The sequence below is a fragment of the Mya arenaria genome, chromosome 14 (assembly GCF_026914265.1).
Source record: "Mya arenaria isolate MELC-2E11 chromosome 14, ASM2691426v1".
Classification (NCBI taxonomy): Eukaryota; Metazoa; Mollusca; class Bivalvia; order Myida; family Myidae; genus Mya; species Mya arenaria.
In genome coordinates this window covers 24,649,265-24,665,480 of record NC_069135.1, presented here as the reverse complement: position 1 = coordinate 24,665,480, position 16,216 = coordinate 24,649,265, and the positions used below count along the sequence as shown (strand labels likewise).

The 16,216-nt window shown below is 34.5% G+C and overlaps 1 protein-coding gene across 1 annotated transcript; it reads right to left on the bottom strand.

The window, feature by feature from the left end:
* Positions 1 to 6,966: 6,966 nt before the first annotated feature.
* On the bottom strand, positions 6,967 to 15,912 carry LOC128215944 (uncharacterized). The gene is made up of 6 exons (XM_052922544.1): positions 15,780 to 15,912; positions 15,130 to 15,594; positions 9,382 to 9,641; positions 9,058 to 9,181; positions 8,123 to 8,287; positions 6,967 to 7,782 (listed from the first exon to the last, which is right to left on the bottom strand). Exons 1-6 carry the CDS (start codon positions 15,859 to 15,861, stop codon positions 7,337 to 7,339), a joined length of 1,542 nt encoding a protein of 513 aa, XP_052778504.1. The 5' UTR covers positions 15,862 to 15,912; the 3' UTR covers positions 6,967 to 7,336.
* Positions 15,913 to 16,216: the final 304 nt, after the last annotated feature.

The following is a 16,216-nucleotide window of genomic DNA, read 5'->3' as shown; positions in this document are numbered from 1 at the left end:
GTACATTAATAAAATAGAAAAAGGACACTACAATTATAGGAGTACTGTTGACGGAGCTATCAGAGAACTTTATTAGCTCCATTTGAACACTCGATTTCTGTGCAATGTTGTCAGAATATAAACTTAGTCCATAGTCAGGACGAGTGGTCAATATCTTTATATTAAATTTAAGGCAATATGTCCTAATGAAATCGAAAATCATATCATTGCTTGGTATCTACATATACTTAAAGCTCATATTTTTTACGAACTGTGTTAACGTAAATAGTATAACTAGTTAACAGTTGTTTATTTAAGCTCCATTGTGAATAGACAATGTTTTTTTTAATAGCCAGTCTGGTTGCTGTAGCCACGGAGGTATTTTCAAGGACAAGAACCAGTGCTCGTGTGGAATTCCATACCGGCTCTCGGCAAGGATTTCTGAGGAAGGAATACCGTCTACAAGTAAGAAGAAATTCTAGGCATGTCTGGTTTAAATGCTTTCAAAATGCATCTGGGTATTTAATAAGTTGCGATTAACCTTTGAGTTGTTAAAACCTGATTGCTAAAAGTCCAAAAGACTATATATGTCATAAAATTTGTCCTGAAAATCTTTGAATTCATGAACTTTTCTGCATATTTTTCACATTAATGACTACATAAAAGTTTGTTTATGCCTCAAATGAGTGTTTACTGGCATTTTTCATACTTTAACAGTAGTAGCAAATAGTTTTAGATAATGTAAAACATTGCTTTTGTGTCTTGCTTGCAGATTATGATGTACCAATAAGCTCTAGTTAGCTGCGGCTTTCCCCCGGCAGTAGTCCTGCAATCTGAATCCAGGAGATGCAGCTCTGAATCAAATATTTCAGAAGAATGAAGATGTAAGTCAACTCTGTAGTACTTGTTTGTGCGTAAATGATTCCAAAGAGTAAGAATTATAGCAAATGAGGTAAAAATAACTTATAGACAATGGTAAAGTGCTGTACTCTTAAATTTATGCCAAATCTAGCCTTCAAAACAGATACTTAGATTAAAAAAAATGGGCATAATAATGTTGTCTCTATCTTTTCTACATCATATAGCCACCTCACATATGAAATCACTAGCAATTGTCATGAATCTTTCAGTTTTGGTGTTTTTTTGCCGTTTCCTTTGTTGGGCCATTTGTCCCGGAAGCAAACAGTTTGGCATATAGTGGTGTTTAGACTATAGTCTATAAACATATGATCACTAATAAAGTTTGGTTAAACTGAACAGTGCTGTAACCTTTGTATATAAGTGGACCAGAAAAGCGTAAATTTGACAAGTTAAAGCATTTCAGTTTGGCTCTATGTCATTTTTAGCTCACCAGAGCACAAAGTGCTCAAGGTGAGCTATTGTGATCAGTCTTTGTCCGGCGTCTGTCCGTCCGTCCGTCAACAATTGCTTAAAAAATTTCTCCTCTGAAACTACCTGGCCAAATTCAATGAAACTTCACAGGAAGCTTTCTTGGGTAACCATCTACAAAAATACAACAAGGGGTCAGGATTGATCAACAGCAACAACAACAACAGCAACAACAAAATGGCCAATTTACTATTTTGCTTTAAAAAACCCATCTCCTCTAAAACTGCCAGTCCAAATTCAATTAAACTTTACAAAAATCTTCCTTGAGAGACCCTCTACAAATATACAACAAGGGGTCATGATTGATCAACAACGACAACAACAACAACAAAATGGCCAAAATGTTAATATCTGGTAGTAAAGTTTACTCTTGAAACAAGGGCAGCAAGTCTTGCTATATGGTCTCCCTTTTTGTTGGAGAATCCACTACTTTCTATTTTTAGTAACAAGGGAATATATTTAAATTTTATTAAGCCTTCAACATAGTCACTTCTAAAGTAATTATTGTTCTTTTTTAGGTTCATAGATTAAAATAACTATTATACACTTTATTCTTTAGAAGAAATTTCATTTTACTTAATGATAAATTTAATAATCAGACTTTTCCATTGAACTTCATGTAGATTATTCTAAGCTACAATCTCATTTTCTGTGTGGATAGTGAATAAGCCTTTATGTATTTCAAGAAAACATTGGTTTTTTGAACATGTGAAGGAAGGTGATGTTGCCCTAGATGGAAAAAGCAATGATATTAGTGGAAGATGCTGAATGTGTTCTGATATTTGATTTTTAGACCTTAAGGCAGTTTGTTGATTTTTTTGGATGGTGCACTGTTTGTTGTTTGTGTATCTATACTAAAAGTTCTTTCAGTGTGCAAGCAATTTAACATAGTTTTGTCAGTGTGCATGCAAATGAACGAAGTCCTGTGTATGTGTAGGCAATTGAACAAAGTCCAGTCAGTGTGCAGGCAACTGAAAAAAAGTGCTATCAGTGTGCAGGTATCGGTACCAAGTGCTGTCAGTGTGCAGTCAAGTATCAAGTCATATCAGTGTGCAGGCAACTGTGACAAGTACTGTCAGTTATTATCCAGGCAACATGTTTGACCAGTATGTTTTTCAATATTCGTTGAGAACAAATATCAAGCTATATTGATTACAAAGGTTGAACTCTTTTACTCAGGTGAGCGATTTAGGGCCATTATGGCCCTCTTGTTTATTTAATACGCTGAGTCGATAAAGGGGAAAAATCTTTATAGATGTTTTATAGATACAATTGAAAGCTACAAGGAAAATTTTACTTGGTCAGATTATTCCAATGCATAAGGAAAAAATGGCTTTTCAAAGGTTTGCGGCTTACAATTTGATGGAAATGGCTATTTCGGCTTTTCATGAAAATACCACAGGTGCTAATACTTGTCTCATTCTTTAAGTAATTAATATATAATTGCCAAACTTTCAGTATGTGTTGCATATAGCCTGAAGTTAAACTATAAGAGTTTTGAAGTCTGTTTTTGAAAAAAATATTACTTAAATAGGCTCAAGACCACATTTATCTGCCCCCGTTGACCAAGATCCGGGTGTGAACACAGAGAAAAAAGTGCTTGTGTTCAAGTATCAATATTTTATTAAAGTTGAATGAAAGAGAGGAAACAGTTGGCCTTTTTGCATGGAGCTTAACATAATTTTACAATGTATTGCAAAAACTGATAGTTTTCAGTGTAAAAATTGGAAAAAATCTTTGCCTGTAGAACTATGAAAATTGGTTGTTTGTAGCCTTATTCCGTCTTGACCTCAGGGTCATGTATTACTACTCAATTTTGTGAAACAACGCATTGATAAACCCTATGTTTTCTTGTGATCTAATTTTGTGTCTTGGATTGTTCTACAGCAGCAAGTTACTTTTGTTTCAATTGGGACTGTTTTAAAGTGAAAAGCCAGGTTAATGTCTATATGAAACATATACTAAAAATAACTGTGGTCTCACGCCAGTTCATTGTCATGTGACGAAAATAATAGTTGTATGTAACCTATGCAAACTTAACGAACAAAGATCGTTTTTTCTAGCGGGTATAATATGTCGGGAAAAGCCAGGAGCTATGATAGGAAAGAAGAACTATGGTAACAATTTAGGTACACAAAAAACCGGCTTGTTTCTAACAACATCTGTAAACGTATTGCAAATATATTGTTTGCTTGTACCGGAGCATCTCTTTCTATAATAAGCACATGTGATTGGGTAACGATAAAGAAATTAACGATACTTGATGACTGTACATTGTCAAAGCCTCCTGTAGTCCCATGAATTCAAAGGGGTAAACAATCGTTTGTTTGAACATAGGAGATATCAAATGTGAGATGGAAGTGGCCGTAGCCAATATTGAAAATGAGAACATTCTAATATTAGATTTTATGAAACAAACAAATTGTAAAATAGACAAACAAACAAACAAACAACACGCTCGACATGTACGGATATATAATTTAATGTGTTTGGGTTATATGGATTGTTGTCGCATTGTTTTGAAAGATTTAGTACGTATTCCGCCTCCTAGATCGGAGAAAAAAGTATTTGGGAAAGTTGACAATTCGTCATTGCAAATAGGTGAACTATGCATATGATAGCTGAACCACTAGAGATATGTTTTTAAAGGAAAAGCACTAGTGGCCAGAAGCGTTGTTTGAAAGAAAGACATTTTATAAGTTATAGTAATGAACTTGTCTGATAACCCTTTTTGTATTTATGAGGAAACAAATGTAGCTTCTGCAAGCTCTATGCCTGAGCTGATAAAGAAAAGAGAATGATAAAATTACCAAGCCATTTGAAGGATATGTATGATATGCAGGAGGTATGACTGTTTCCCACAAAGTACAGGAACGTGTTTTCAGAAACTAATGATGATATTGGTCGAACTGGAGTATTAATTTACAAAATACCAACTGGAAGTGCAACTCCGATCAAGGAACCATTTAGAAGGACATCATTTCATATGAACAAGAAAATATATGAATAGATTGACTCCATGTTCCGGAAACATGTGGTACCACCATCAGAAGTCCTTGAACATTGGCTTAGTTGGCAAGAAAGACAGAACTAATCGATTTTGTGTTGATTACAGAAGGTTTAACAACGTCACAATAAAGGACGCATACCAATTGCCCAGAATGGATGAAAACCTCGACCAGTTAGCAGTTTCTAATGTTTTTAATGCCTAGATCTCAACTCAGGGTACTAGCAGCTGGAAAGGGATCATGAAAAGGAAAACCGGCGTTAGAAAGTCGAAAATAACTTTTTGAATTTAAAGCTTTACCTTTTGTCCTATATAACGCCCTGGCCTCCTTCGAACGTTTGATGGAAATTGTCTAGCAGGATAACAGTGGGATATTTTTTTAGAAAATCTCAATCGTACTATTGTGACGGACAAAATATTCGAGGAATAATTTGGGTCAAGTATTAGAAAGATTTCAAGAAAATGGAATGAAATTGAAACCTCGTAAATGTCAGTTATTTGACAAAGAGGACGAGTTTCTTGGACATGTGGTTTCTGAGCAAGGTGTTCAAAGTGACAAGAAGAAAACGGATTACATTCGAATTTGGCCAGCTCAAGTGAACGTCTAAGAAGCTAGGTCATTTCTTGGTTTGTGCAGTTATTATAGAAGTTTTATTTACAAATTTTTCATCATTGCTAAGACCGCTCCACAAGTGAAGAGAAATAGGGAAAACGTTATTGTGGACATACGAGACCGAAAATGCCTTTGAAGATCTAAAGGCCAGGCTAACAAATGATCAAATACTGGCACAACCTGACTTTTTAAGTCAGTAAGAGTTGATTGAAGATGTGCATGCCTTGATTAAAGTATTGGCGCTGTTATTTCGCAGAAATTTGATGACAATATACGTACGTGTAATAGCGTATGATAGGAGGACACAAGGAAAGTCGGAACGGAAATATTATGTGACAAAAAAAGAACATTTAGCTTATTAAGTGTTCTTTGTGAAACACTACAACGCTATTTGGCAGCAAAATTCTTCCACGAACAAACCATAACTCATTACGTTGGTTAATGAATTTCAAGAATATGGAAGGTCAGATTGCTCGTTGGATTTAATCATTGTCCTGATAGACGTTCAGCACAAAGTAAAAGCTCTAGGGAGTTCACAGAGCGTTGAAACTATTCAGGATAAACAAGACAAGGATCATGATCTGAACATGCGAAAGGTTGGGTCATAGTGAGAACCAGGCCAGATTTGAATCAAGTTGCAAGTGAAAGCGGTTAAATCCTTGTGGAATCCATTGAGTAGATAAGATATGAGAAATGGGGTTATTAGTTTGTATATTCGATATCATATGTACCGATGTATTTGAATGGCAAGTAGTTTTACCTCAGATAGAGCGTAAGAATATGATGAAATTCTCACAGGGATTACGATGGGATGTAAACGTGTACGTCTTATGTTGTGACACATGCCAGAGAACAAAAGGACCGGTACCGAACTAAAGAGCTCCGATGAAGGTTCAGAGAAGTGATTATCCAATGGGAAGATTAGCCGTCGACGTTTTATGGGAACTGCCGATGACCGAAAATGGTAGCAAATATATATTTGTAGTATCAGATTACTTTACAAAATGGACAGAATGTTATGCTATGGCAAGCATGGAGGCTATAGCAATTATAAAACTGTTAATAGACCAATTATTCTCTAAGTTGGGATGCCAGACAAAATTCATTCTAATCAAGGTAGGAACTTGTTGCAGAAATGTGCAATTTGCTTCAAATTGAAAAAAACTAGAACAACAGCCTGCCATCATCAGTCCAACGGAATTGTAGAACGGTTTAATAGAACATTGTGCTCTATGCTTAAAGCCTCGGCGTCAGAAAATCATCGAACGGGATACTTTATTGCCGTATTTAATGAATACGTACAGATCGGCTGAGCACGACACTCTGAGTTTGTTAGGTCGTGGTGTTAAAACTCAATTAGATATACCGTATGCAGTGCCTGAAAGTATTAATAACGTCCCTGTTCATGAACGGGCAAGGCAGTAACAAGACATGCTAGCATCGGCTCATAAGTTTGTTAAACAAAACACAGGTAAGGCTATGGTCAGACATGTTTTATGATAGTAAGGTAGCTGTAGTTAGGTTGGCGGTAGGTGATCAAGTGTATTTATATATTCCCTGTGAAGAAAGTTGAGCAAACAAGATCATTTGCTTCTCATAGGCAAGTAGGCAAGAAAAGTAAACTTGAGTAAACTTGAGGAGATCAGAAAACTAAATATGTGAAACCGGGAAGCACAAAGGTTGTTGAAATGTCGTTCGTGAGAACGCAAACCGTAACGAGGATGAGATCAAGTGTAATGATAAAGGAAAACGGAAAACGGAGACGAGTTTAAGTCTTAGTCAAGTCCATGTTGATGTGAATGTTGATGCGAATGGAAAGGAAAAGATAGCCTCAATATCTCTTATATTTGAAACATTGAGAAGTTTTGCGGGTGACGCAATTTATTGTTGCTGTGTTTTTATAATTGTTAATGAACGTATTGGAAAAGCGAACATAATGACTTCAAGTTATTACGTAATGTTACATAACAAATCTGGAGAAATGTATTATGAAACTTTACCTAAAGCATGATATGCTTTTGTCTACCTTTATGTATCAGATAAAAATGGTTCACAAAAGTCTGCTATAAAAGGGTGTGGAATGATTTTGGTTTTGAACCTTATCTAAATGGCGACGCCTAAGTCAGAGGTGATGGCAATGTGTATTTTTTTTTATTAATTTGGTGTATGTGTAGCTTAATTATAAGTTCATAGAGTATTGTTAATATACGTTCGCTACAGTCGTTTTGCCATCGTCTTGTGCCTCTTAACAAGTTTTTCTTTTGAATTTTCAACTTTTGTCCGTGTACGTTGCATTATATTGCCATCAATCAAGGCAAATATTGGCTTTCCGTAGAGACGACAGCTTCTTAGGATGGAGGCGGTGGTCTCTCTGTCAACTCTATTGGAGGTTGAGGCGGATTCGGGGTTGCTTGCTTGTCACTACTAGTTGAATGTCTTGATGTTCCGTATGTTTGTCTGCTTTCGCTTTCAGACACTTGGTAGGGAACACTAAACGGTACACTAATATATTGATCTCCACTTTGTGGTGGCGCGGATGACAACTGAGGAAGTTCATAACATGCGCCATCTTGGGGTAGATCTCCATCTAGAAGTTGCGATGACGGACACTTAGTATTGTAATCCGTAACGCATATGTATCGAGGAAGGGATGGATCCCATTCCGAAGTCCCATGTTTGTCTAACCGATCGAAAACGAGGGATCCGTATGGGGGAGGGGAATCTGATCTTGGAATTGCCGATACGTCTACTTGAAAAGGTTCATAGGACATCCGGTCTACATCAGTATTTCGACCTGCCAGTAAACAGGGATACTATACAATTTCATCAATCAAGGGGGAAAATGTTGATGCCAGCTAACCTCTGCTTTATTTATATCATTTGAATTAATTTTATGATCAAAAACGAAAAACGTTAACAACAATATATAAATACAATGTTGTAAAATGTATTTATATATACGTATGCAATATTTGTTATACCTTAAAGTCGAACAATGAAAAAGTTACTACAATGCATTCAAGAAAAATAAAAATAAGACAGGTATCAGCATAGGTATTTATCAAACAAGCTAAAACTATCTTGATTTGTCAAGATAACATAAAAAAACGTTTAGAATTATCAACAAAACAAACCTGACGCACTTGTCGCACTCTTACTTCTAACACTGCAAACACAGACACAGACTGACAACACCATTGTTATGACTGCTAAGACCACGCCCAACGTCGAAATACCACTATCCTCGCCATCATCATTAGCCTCATCATCATCAGGATTGCCTATTGTAGCGGTTGGAGCTGTAACATAAGAGTTGTTTTTTTATCTGACCCTGAGCTCGTATGCGTTGTGCATACGTAACAATACATCTTCTAATTACTGTGATAAGTAACAATAGCAAAAGAGAAGCAGATCCTTATTTGTACATGCGATTTTAATTATTTTTTTAAGTTGTGGTGTTTTTCTTCAAAGAGCCATACTGTGTTGGTGGCATTCAGTTTGGATTGCTTTGTTTCAAAAGTTATATCAATAATTCAATGAATTGTGCAGCGACACAAGTCCTTTATAGAGGAAAAAGTTAAGCGTCCAAACGATACTGAACGATTATTGTATAAGACACAAATGCACTGACACGACAAACTGACAACACTTGCATCAAAATACCTTTATCAATAAATGAAGGATTACTGCTCTTGAACGGTCAGTATAACACTTGTTCACTGGTATACGAGTTTGCTGGGGGGATTAAATTAGTTTAAATGCACATAACCGCTCACACTTCTCTCAACATTTATCAAAAATTACAAAATAAAACAAAAACATTGACCTCATCGGAGCCAGCATTAATGTTAAAAGAATGTCGAATAAAGTAAAACTGATATATAAACAGGAAATGCAAGTACTCAACAACCGGATACAGACATCATCTGCAAACGAATGAATCAGACAGGAGCTACAGTGGACTCCCTTAAAAGATACTATGCAATCATTTAAAGACAACCATCTGACGGCTAAACATTTTGTCTTTAATAAAGTTTAATAGTTAATTTAAGACACAAAACAATGGTACCTCTATATTCAGCAAACACCTCAACTTCGAAGGCACTGTTTTTGTATAAAAATGGTTCTTTAAACTCTGCAAACGCTACATCGGCTTTTCGACATTCTTTAATGTACATAAATTTATAGCACATCTGAAAGAACAACATTGTTTATTTGATAAGTAAAACCATGTTCTGATGAAAAGAAAATATTGATTAATCATTAAGACTTAAGAACTTGTAATCAAAGACTAAGTGTATATAACAGTATTGCGCAATAATGCATATTTTCAGAGCTTCATTTGTGTGTAGTTAAGATTATGATTGTTTATAAAATGAGTATTAAATATTACCACTTTGCTAAATCGGTGGTAGCGAAACAGGAACCTTGTTGTGCACAAGCGTTCCCATCGAACAGGAAGTTTCAGCCTTCCGTAGCCAGCTACACACAGCTCTGTTTTTACCAGAGCGTTAATAATTTTGATCTCGCATTTATTTATAGATCCGTCTAGGTTGTAAAATGGACTGCCATCGTAATGAAACCGTAGCTTATCATACGAGTGTAAGGAGGTGTGCTGCCCGCACGTGTCATTTGTGACCTTAATCACTTGCTCTGAAACAGTACGAATAGTATTTACGCTATTTGCTTATTTCAGTGCAGAGGAACTCGTGAAACATAGCTTTTAGCGGTCATTCGGTGAAATATATCATTTACGATTGTACACATATTTACATATATCATATAAACAATATATCTTTTTTATGCATACAATTCCTTAAAAATAACAATGCATTGATATCAAAATGGAAATTTACGCCAAATTTTATGTAAATGACGTCATACAGAAATGACTTTATTGGTGTTTGCCCGCACGTGTGATATGTGAAGTTAATCACTTGCTCTGATAAACAGATAAACAAAAATGAACATCACATTAGGCCACAGTGTCTCGAAAAATCTTATTAAGTATAAAATACTAGTTTATCTTATTTGATTTATCAAAACCACTTACTTAAAATCGACTTATAAACTCGTTTAAACGACGTTTTGGGCAAGCAGTGTCGAATACTAAAGATCGGACGTACATTAAATAAGCCGTTCTTCATCCATGTTTGTGTGCAGTCAATGGGCGATTTATGTCGTTTAAACGAGCTACTAAGTCTAAATAAGAAGATGCGTTGGTCGTTTTAACGAGGTACTAAGTCGTTTAAACGAAATACGTAAGTCTTTTAAATAGATAACGTAAGTCGTTTAAACGAGTTACTAAACGTCGTTTTAACGAGATTAAAACTATAATACGTATGCCACCTGAATATCACCGTATGTTTTAGTAAGAGATGGGGATTTCTCATTTGCTGATGCTGCCACATATGTGTGGAATAGGAATGAACTAAATGGAAATTTGTAAACGGAGAATTCAATGCATTATTATAATGAATAGTTTAAGTATTCGGGTTACGGTCATTTTAGTTTCAGTATTCAGCTTACGTTATTTTAAGGTTTAGTATTTAGCTTACATTCCATTTAGTTTCAGTATTCAGCTTACGTTCATTACAGTTTCAGTTTTCAGCTTAAGTTCACTTCAGTTTCAGTTTTCAGCTTACGTTCATTTCAGTTTCAGTTTTCAGCTTACGTTCATTTAAGTTTCAATAATTAGCTTACGTTCATTTCAGTTTCAGTATTCAGCTTACGTTCATTTAAGATTCAATATCTAGCTAACGTTATTACGTTTCAGTATTCAGCTTACGTTCCTTTTAGTTTCAGTATTCAGCTTACGTTCATTTCAGTTTCAGTATAGAGCTTACGTTAATTTAAAGTGACACTCGTATTCAAAATCAATACATACACATGTATAACAAACATATGTTATGAGTGATAAACCTTAAACTAGTTACGATATAATATATTTATGAAAAATATTAACTATTGATTACAAAATTATAACCGTGAATTTAATAGCATAAAGCGCTCAATATTAAATGATTGGTGAATGCTAAAAGATTTACTGTGGTCTACTCTAGTCTCATAAGGTAGAAATACCAAGTTTTATGCTCATTTCTTCATTAGAACCAGTGTTTTCGACATTAATTCATCATTTTTGATATATTTAAACAATTGTGGTAAATCTTATCTAGGAGTAGGAGTGCATCTTTAAGTTTCAATAATTAGCTTAAGTTCATTTTTAGTTTCAGTATTCAGCTTACGTTATTTTAAGGTTATTTATTCAGCTTACGTTCCTTTTAGTTTTAGTATTCAGCTTACGTTCATTTAAGTTTCAATATTTAATAGCTTACGTTTATTTCCGTTTATATATTTAGCGTTCGTTCATATCAGTTTCAGTATTCAGCTTACGTTCATTTTAGTTTCAGTATTAAGCCTACGTTTATTTCCACGAATGTTAATGTATTTTTATCATTTACAGAATAAAACATGACCACCTACAACATAATGTGCTGGCATTTGTACATAATACATGCACGAATAACCTAAATATTTGTTTCATATGAGGTAGGAATTAGATTTGATGCTATGTACATTTTGCATTTTTGCCATTACTCAATTGAAAAAACATCCTATTTTGTCAATTTATGCATGCTTGTTCTATAAGCTATTGGCTAATAAAAGTTCAATTAATTTATCCATTTAAAGACAGACGTGAAAATTTAACAACGTGGAATTTGACTCAATCAACATATAGACCAAAATAAAGGAAGCAATATTGTAAATGCCCAAAATGAGTTCACATTCACAAAAACAATGATAATTTTCAATCACGTTATAAACGCTAAATAAATTTGTGGTCTTCAAACCTAAGACGATATTTGAGCAAATAGCAACATTGCTGAAGGGTTCCAGCATTTTGTTTTTTTTGTTTGTTTTAACACTCCTTATGATTTGCCACACTTTATTTCTTCATTAAAAAAGTGCATTTTACTTACCACGAGCGAGTCACTTTTAGTCTTGGTCAAGGGGAAGATACTACAATGGTCGGTTGTCATTTCCGTTTATGTATTTAGCGTTCGTTCATATCAGTTTCAGTATTTAGCTTACGTTCATTTTAGTTTCAGTATTAAGCCTACGTTTATTTCCACGAATGTTAATGTATTTTTATCATTTACAGAATTAAAATGACCACCTACAACATAATGTGCTGACATTCGTACATGATACATGCACGAATAACCTAAATATTTGTTTCATATGAGGTAGGAATTAGATTTGATGCTATGTACATTTTGCATTTTTGCCATTACTCAATTGAAAAAACATCCTATTTTGTCAATTTATGCATGCTTGTTCTATAAGCTATTGGCTAATAAAAGTTCAATTAATTTATCCATTTAAAGACAGACGTGAACATTTAACAACGTGGAATTTGTCTCAATCAACATATAGACCAAAATAAAGGAAGCAATATTGTAAATGCCCAAAATAAGTTCACATTCACACAAACAATGATAATTTTCAATCACGTTATAAACGCTAATTAAATTTGTGGTCTTCAAACCTAAGACGATATTTGAGCAAATATCAACATTGCTGAAGGGTTCCAGCATTTCGTTTTTTTGTTTGTTTTAACACTCCTTATGATTTGCCACACTTTATTTCTTCATTAAAAAAGTGCATTTTACTTACCACGAGCGAGTCACTTTTAGTCTTGGTCAAGGGGAAGATACTACAATGGTCGGTTGTACATGGGCTTATGAGCTGAAGACTTACTATGTTACAGTTACATTGTTTGTGCTTGTTAAATTTAAACAAAATTGAATTTGTTAAATTAAACACAAATATCAAATATGAAAAACATTATTGAGAAAAACAAAACAAAACGGGATCGCATATTACACACACAATGAACCAAATATATATGGTTTTGTGATTTTAAAGGTCATCGTCCTAGATATTTACCTCGATATAAAGCATACAATAAAGCAACACTTGTATTTGTATATCAATGTTTATCTTACCGCCGTTAATCAATACACAGTTGAAGCATAAGAACACGAATAAATGAGCACACAAAAAGCACTGCACAATACTACACATTTTGCTAGGTTGCATTTATCCTGTTTTCGATTGATTATAGTAGTTTTGTCTAGGTTAGCATCTTGTTCTGTTAGCAGACTCAATGAATCATTGGAATGGATATCGATCGCACAACGGTTTACATCTAATGGCGGAAATGCCAATACGATTCATTAAGGGGCTCATTCTTAAAGTGTTGGTTAAGTTCTTATAGGTTTATTTTTAGCCCATGTCCTAATTATATAAGCATAAGAGTTGGAAATAAAACATATATTAACAAGCAAAATGAAACAAAAAACTAAATTTTAATAGTTTTTTAATTGTTCTAAGACGGAAAAACAAAACATCAAAATAGTATGTTAGTTTATTCTTCTATTTACTGTCTAACTTTTAAGAACCAAATATGTTTCGGTTTCGTGTGAAAGGTCGTAGGAATGTCCTAAGTTTAGCTAACTAAGTTCGCCTCATCTACTGTAACGTCGAATTCTGGATCCGCCCCTCAATATCTAGATCGTGTACATAGACATTGATATTTCAACGCATGAATTCATTTCTGGTCAAGCTTATAAATCGCGTTTTTGAAATTTTTGTTCTTAAGCATTCCCATAAGGGTAGGTGCAATACATTTACAATAACATGGCACACTGGCATTCGGAAATAAGATTGTTCAGTCATATTTTTCATGCCAAGTTCCATTTCTTAGATGGACTTCATTAGAGTTGCGGGTGCACAACATCCCATGCTGACCATTATACCTGAGGGTTCAGATGGGTGTAGGACAAAACTTCACAGTCCATTTTACCTAACTCGATGGCCTTAACTAGTGTTAGACATCGTGCAATGTTAATCAAATATGCCCGACGTGACCAATACAGTGGCTATAAAGTTTCATGAAAGGTTAAGAGTTACACGCAATACACGAAGAAAAATACCATAACCTTTTGTTTTAGACCGAGTGAAATGTCTAACAAATCGACGGTGCAAAACAACCAATGCTATCCACTAAAGGCGCACAATATAGGTTTATGCAAATTCAGTTTTTATTTTATTTTAATGCATCATCATGTTTGATTTATTTGAATTTAATGATAAAATCAAAAAGGCATTTAGGTACAGATAAAATTATAATAGCCTTTATAAATGATTTTTTTATATTGATAACTACGTGGTCACAAATTCCTTTGTGTTAAAACACCAAAACATCGCTATTAAATTTTCAGTTGTACCTGAATCATATGCATTTTTTGCTTCAATTATCAAAGTCAAATAAGTTATACATACTAATACATTAAAATTGTATCATTTATTTGCATCAACCTATATTGAGCGCCTTAAATGTGCAAACGTGCAGTCATAATAGGAAGTAAATGAGTAATCAATGATGGTTTACAAGGTGTCTCTTTTTAATTGAAGACGCTGAATAAGACAATGGAAACTACAGGAATAAGTCCAATAGCCGAACATTTAACAAAACATAGCAAAGACCTAAGGCTAATGGCCAACGGAAAAGACCAAACTAAGGCACAGACTATCTCTATTAATATATATTTGGCCAAGGGAAACTGGATTGCACGGAAGTGTATACACTAGGTGTTGGATAATCGGACAACTTTATCGATCATCACATCGAAAAAAAATCAAAGTAAGTACACATCTATACTAAATATAGATAACCGGAGTCAAAATTACCTTAAAAACACAATGAAGTATACAGTCAAACACAGCATATTAAATGATAAGCTGACGTCCAGTACTCAACGACTAGATACAGACATCACCTGCAAACGAATTAATCCAGCCAGAGCAACAGTTCTAACTCACCAGCCATTCAAAAGGTATATTTGACACATTGCCTAAGTCAATTGAATGATTAAACTAGATGTTTATATATTCTTATTATAACTGTATCATTGTACAAACCAGGACGTCAAATTTAAAACAGAAAAATAAACACAAGTAAATAAATATGTTTTCGAATATTCTTCGAGATGTCCGAGATTCCAAAACTTGCATAAAACCTGTTACGAATAATGATTAGAGACAGCATTAGTTCGTGTATATGTGCGATAATCACTTTCACTGGACAAATAAAGGCTATCTGCAGACATGACCATGTCATAGGTCGGAGGTGGAGGCAACTCTGACAAATCAGTTCCAGTGTGAATCGGATTTGTTACATTGTTTTTACTAGTTGAGAAATATGGTGTTCTATATGTGTGTCTATTTTCACTGTCTTCAACGCTATACTTGCTATTGTTCGCTCCTTTTTCTGGTTGTTCGTCACATTGTGATTGTGCTGATGGCAATCGATGAGGAACAGTGTATGCTCCATTTTCAGGTGGTTCTCCACTATGTGGTGAAGCTGATGCCAGCTGAGGAAAAACATTGCATACTCCATTTTGAGCTGAAGGGTGATTTGTAAGATTAAAGTCCGTACCGGTTAAATAAGGAGGAAGAGACGAATCTCTTCCTGTTAGAATTGGCGCCATATCTACTTGAAAAGGCTCATTGGGTGAACTGTTCATTCCGAAATGCTGACCTGTGTGTACAAGAAGACAATCAAAATAGTTAACACCATATATACGGACACGCCTTACAATATAGATATTATTTAATAGAAAGAGGAAGAGATTAACATTTGTTTTACAAGCTATCGCTATTCAATTTAAAATAAGAAGGTTTTGTTTAATTAAATATGGAAAATATGGTAACACAAACACATACCTGGGCCAGCTTGACTTTTACAAACTCTGCACAAGCATGCACATATCAAGATGAAACTACCAAAAATGGCTGTTAATATCATGATCCAAGGAGTATCCTCCTTCTCAAAGTTGTTGTAGTAGTCAACATCTACTTCTTGTTCATAATGCCAAGTAGTGGTTGGAGCTGTAAATAATCTTGACCTTACTATCACATATATACTGTTTGTATACGTAGATTAGTATACCTGTCACTTTCAACGATATTCTGGGAACATGTATGATCCGGCTTGTCACCGTACAATATCATTCCGTAGTAACGTTTGAAAGCTATTGACGTTCATGTTAAATTTTTGTCCTTATTAAATTATAAACTCCTGCAATAAGCTTAAAAATATGATATGATAAGCAAATTTCAAGCCGGTTTCAGACCTAAGTTTTCGACTGTAGACAATATGC

Excerpts from the sequence above, each read along its gene's own strand:
- LOC128215944 (XM_052922544.1), bottom strand. The coding sequence starts at position 15,861 with ATGATATTAACAGCCATTTTTGGTAGTTTCATCTTGATATGTGCATGC. Across the intron at positions 15,595-15,779 it reads TAAAAGTCAAGCTGGCCCAG|GTCAGCATTTCGGAATGAAC; the intron begins GTATGTGTTTGT and ends TTGTACACACAG. Across the intron at positions 8,288-9,057 it reads GGTGTTTGCTGAATATAGAG|CTCCAACCGCTACAATAGGC; the intron begins GTACCATTGTTT and ends CTTATGTTACAG.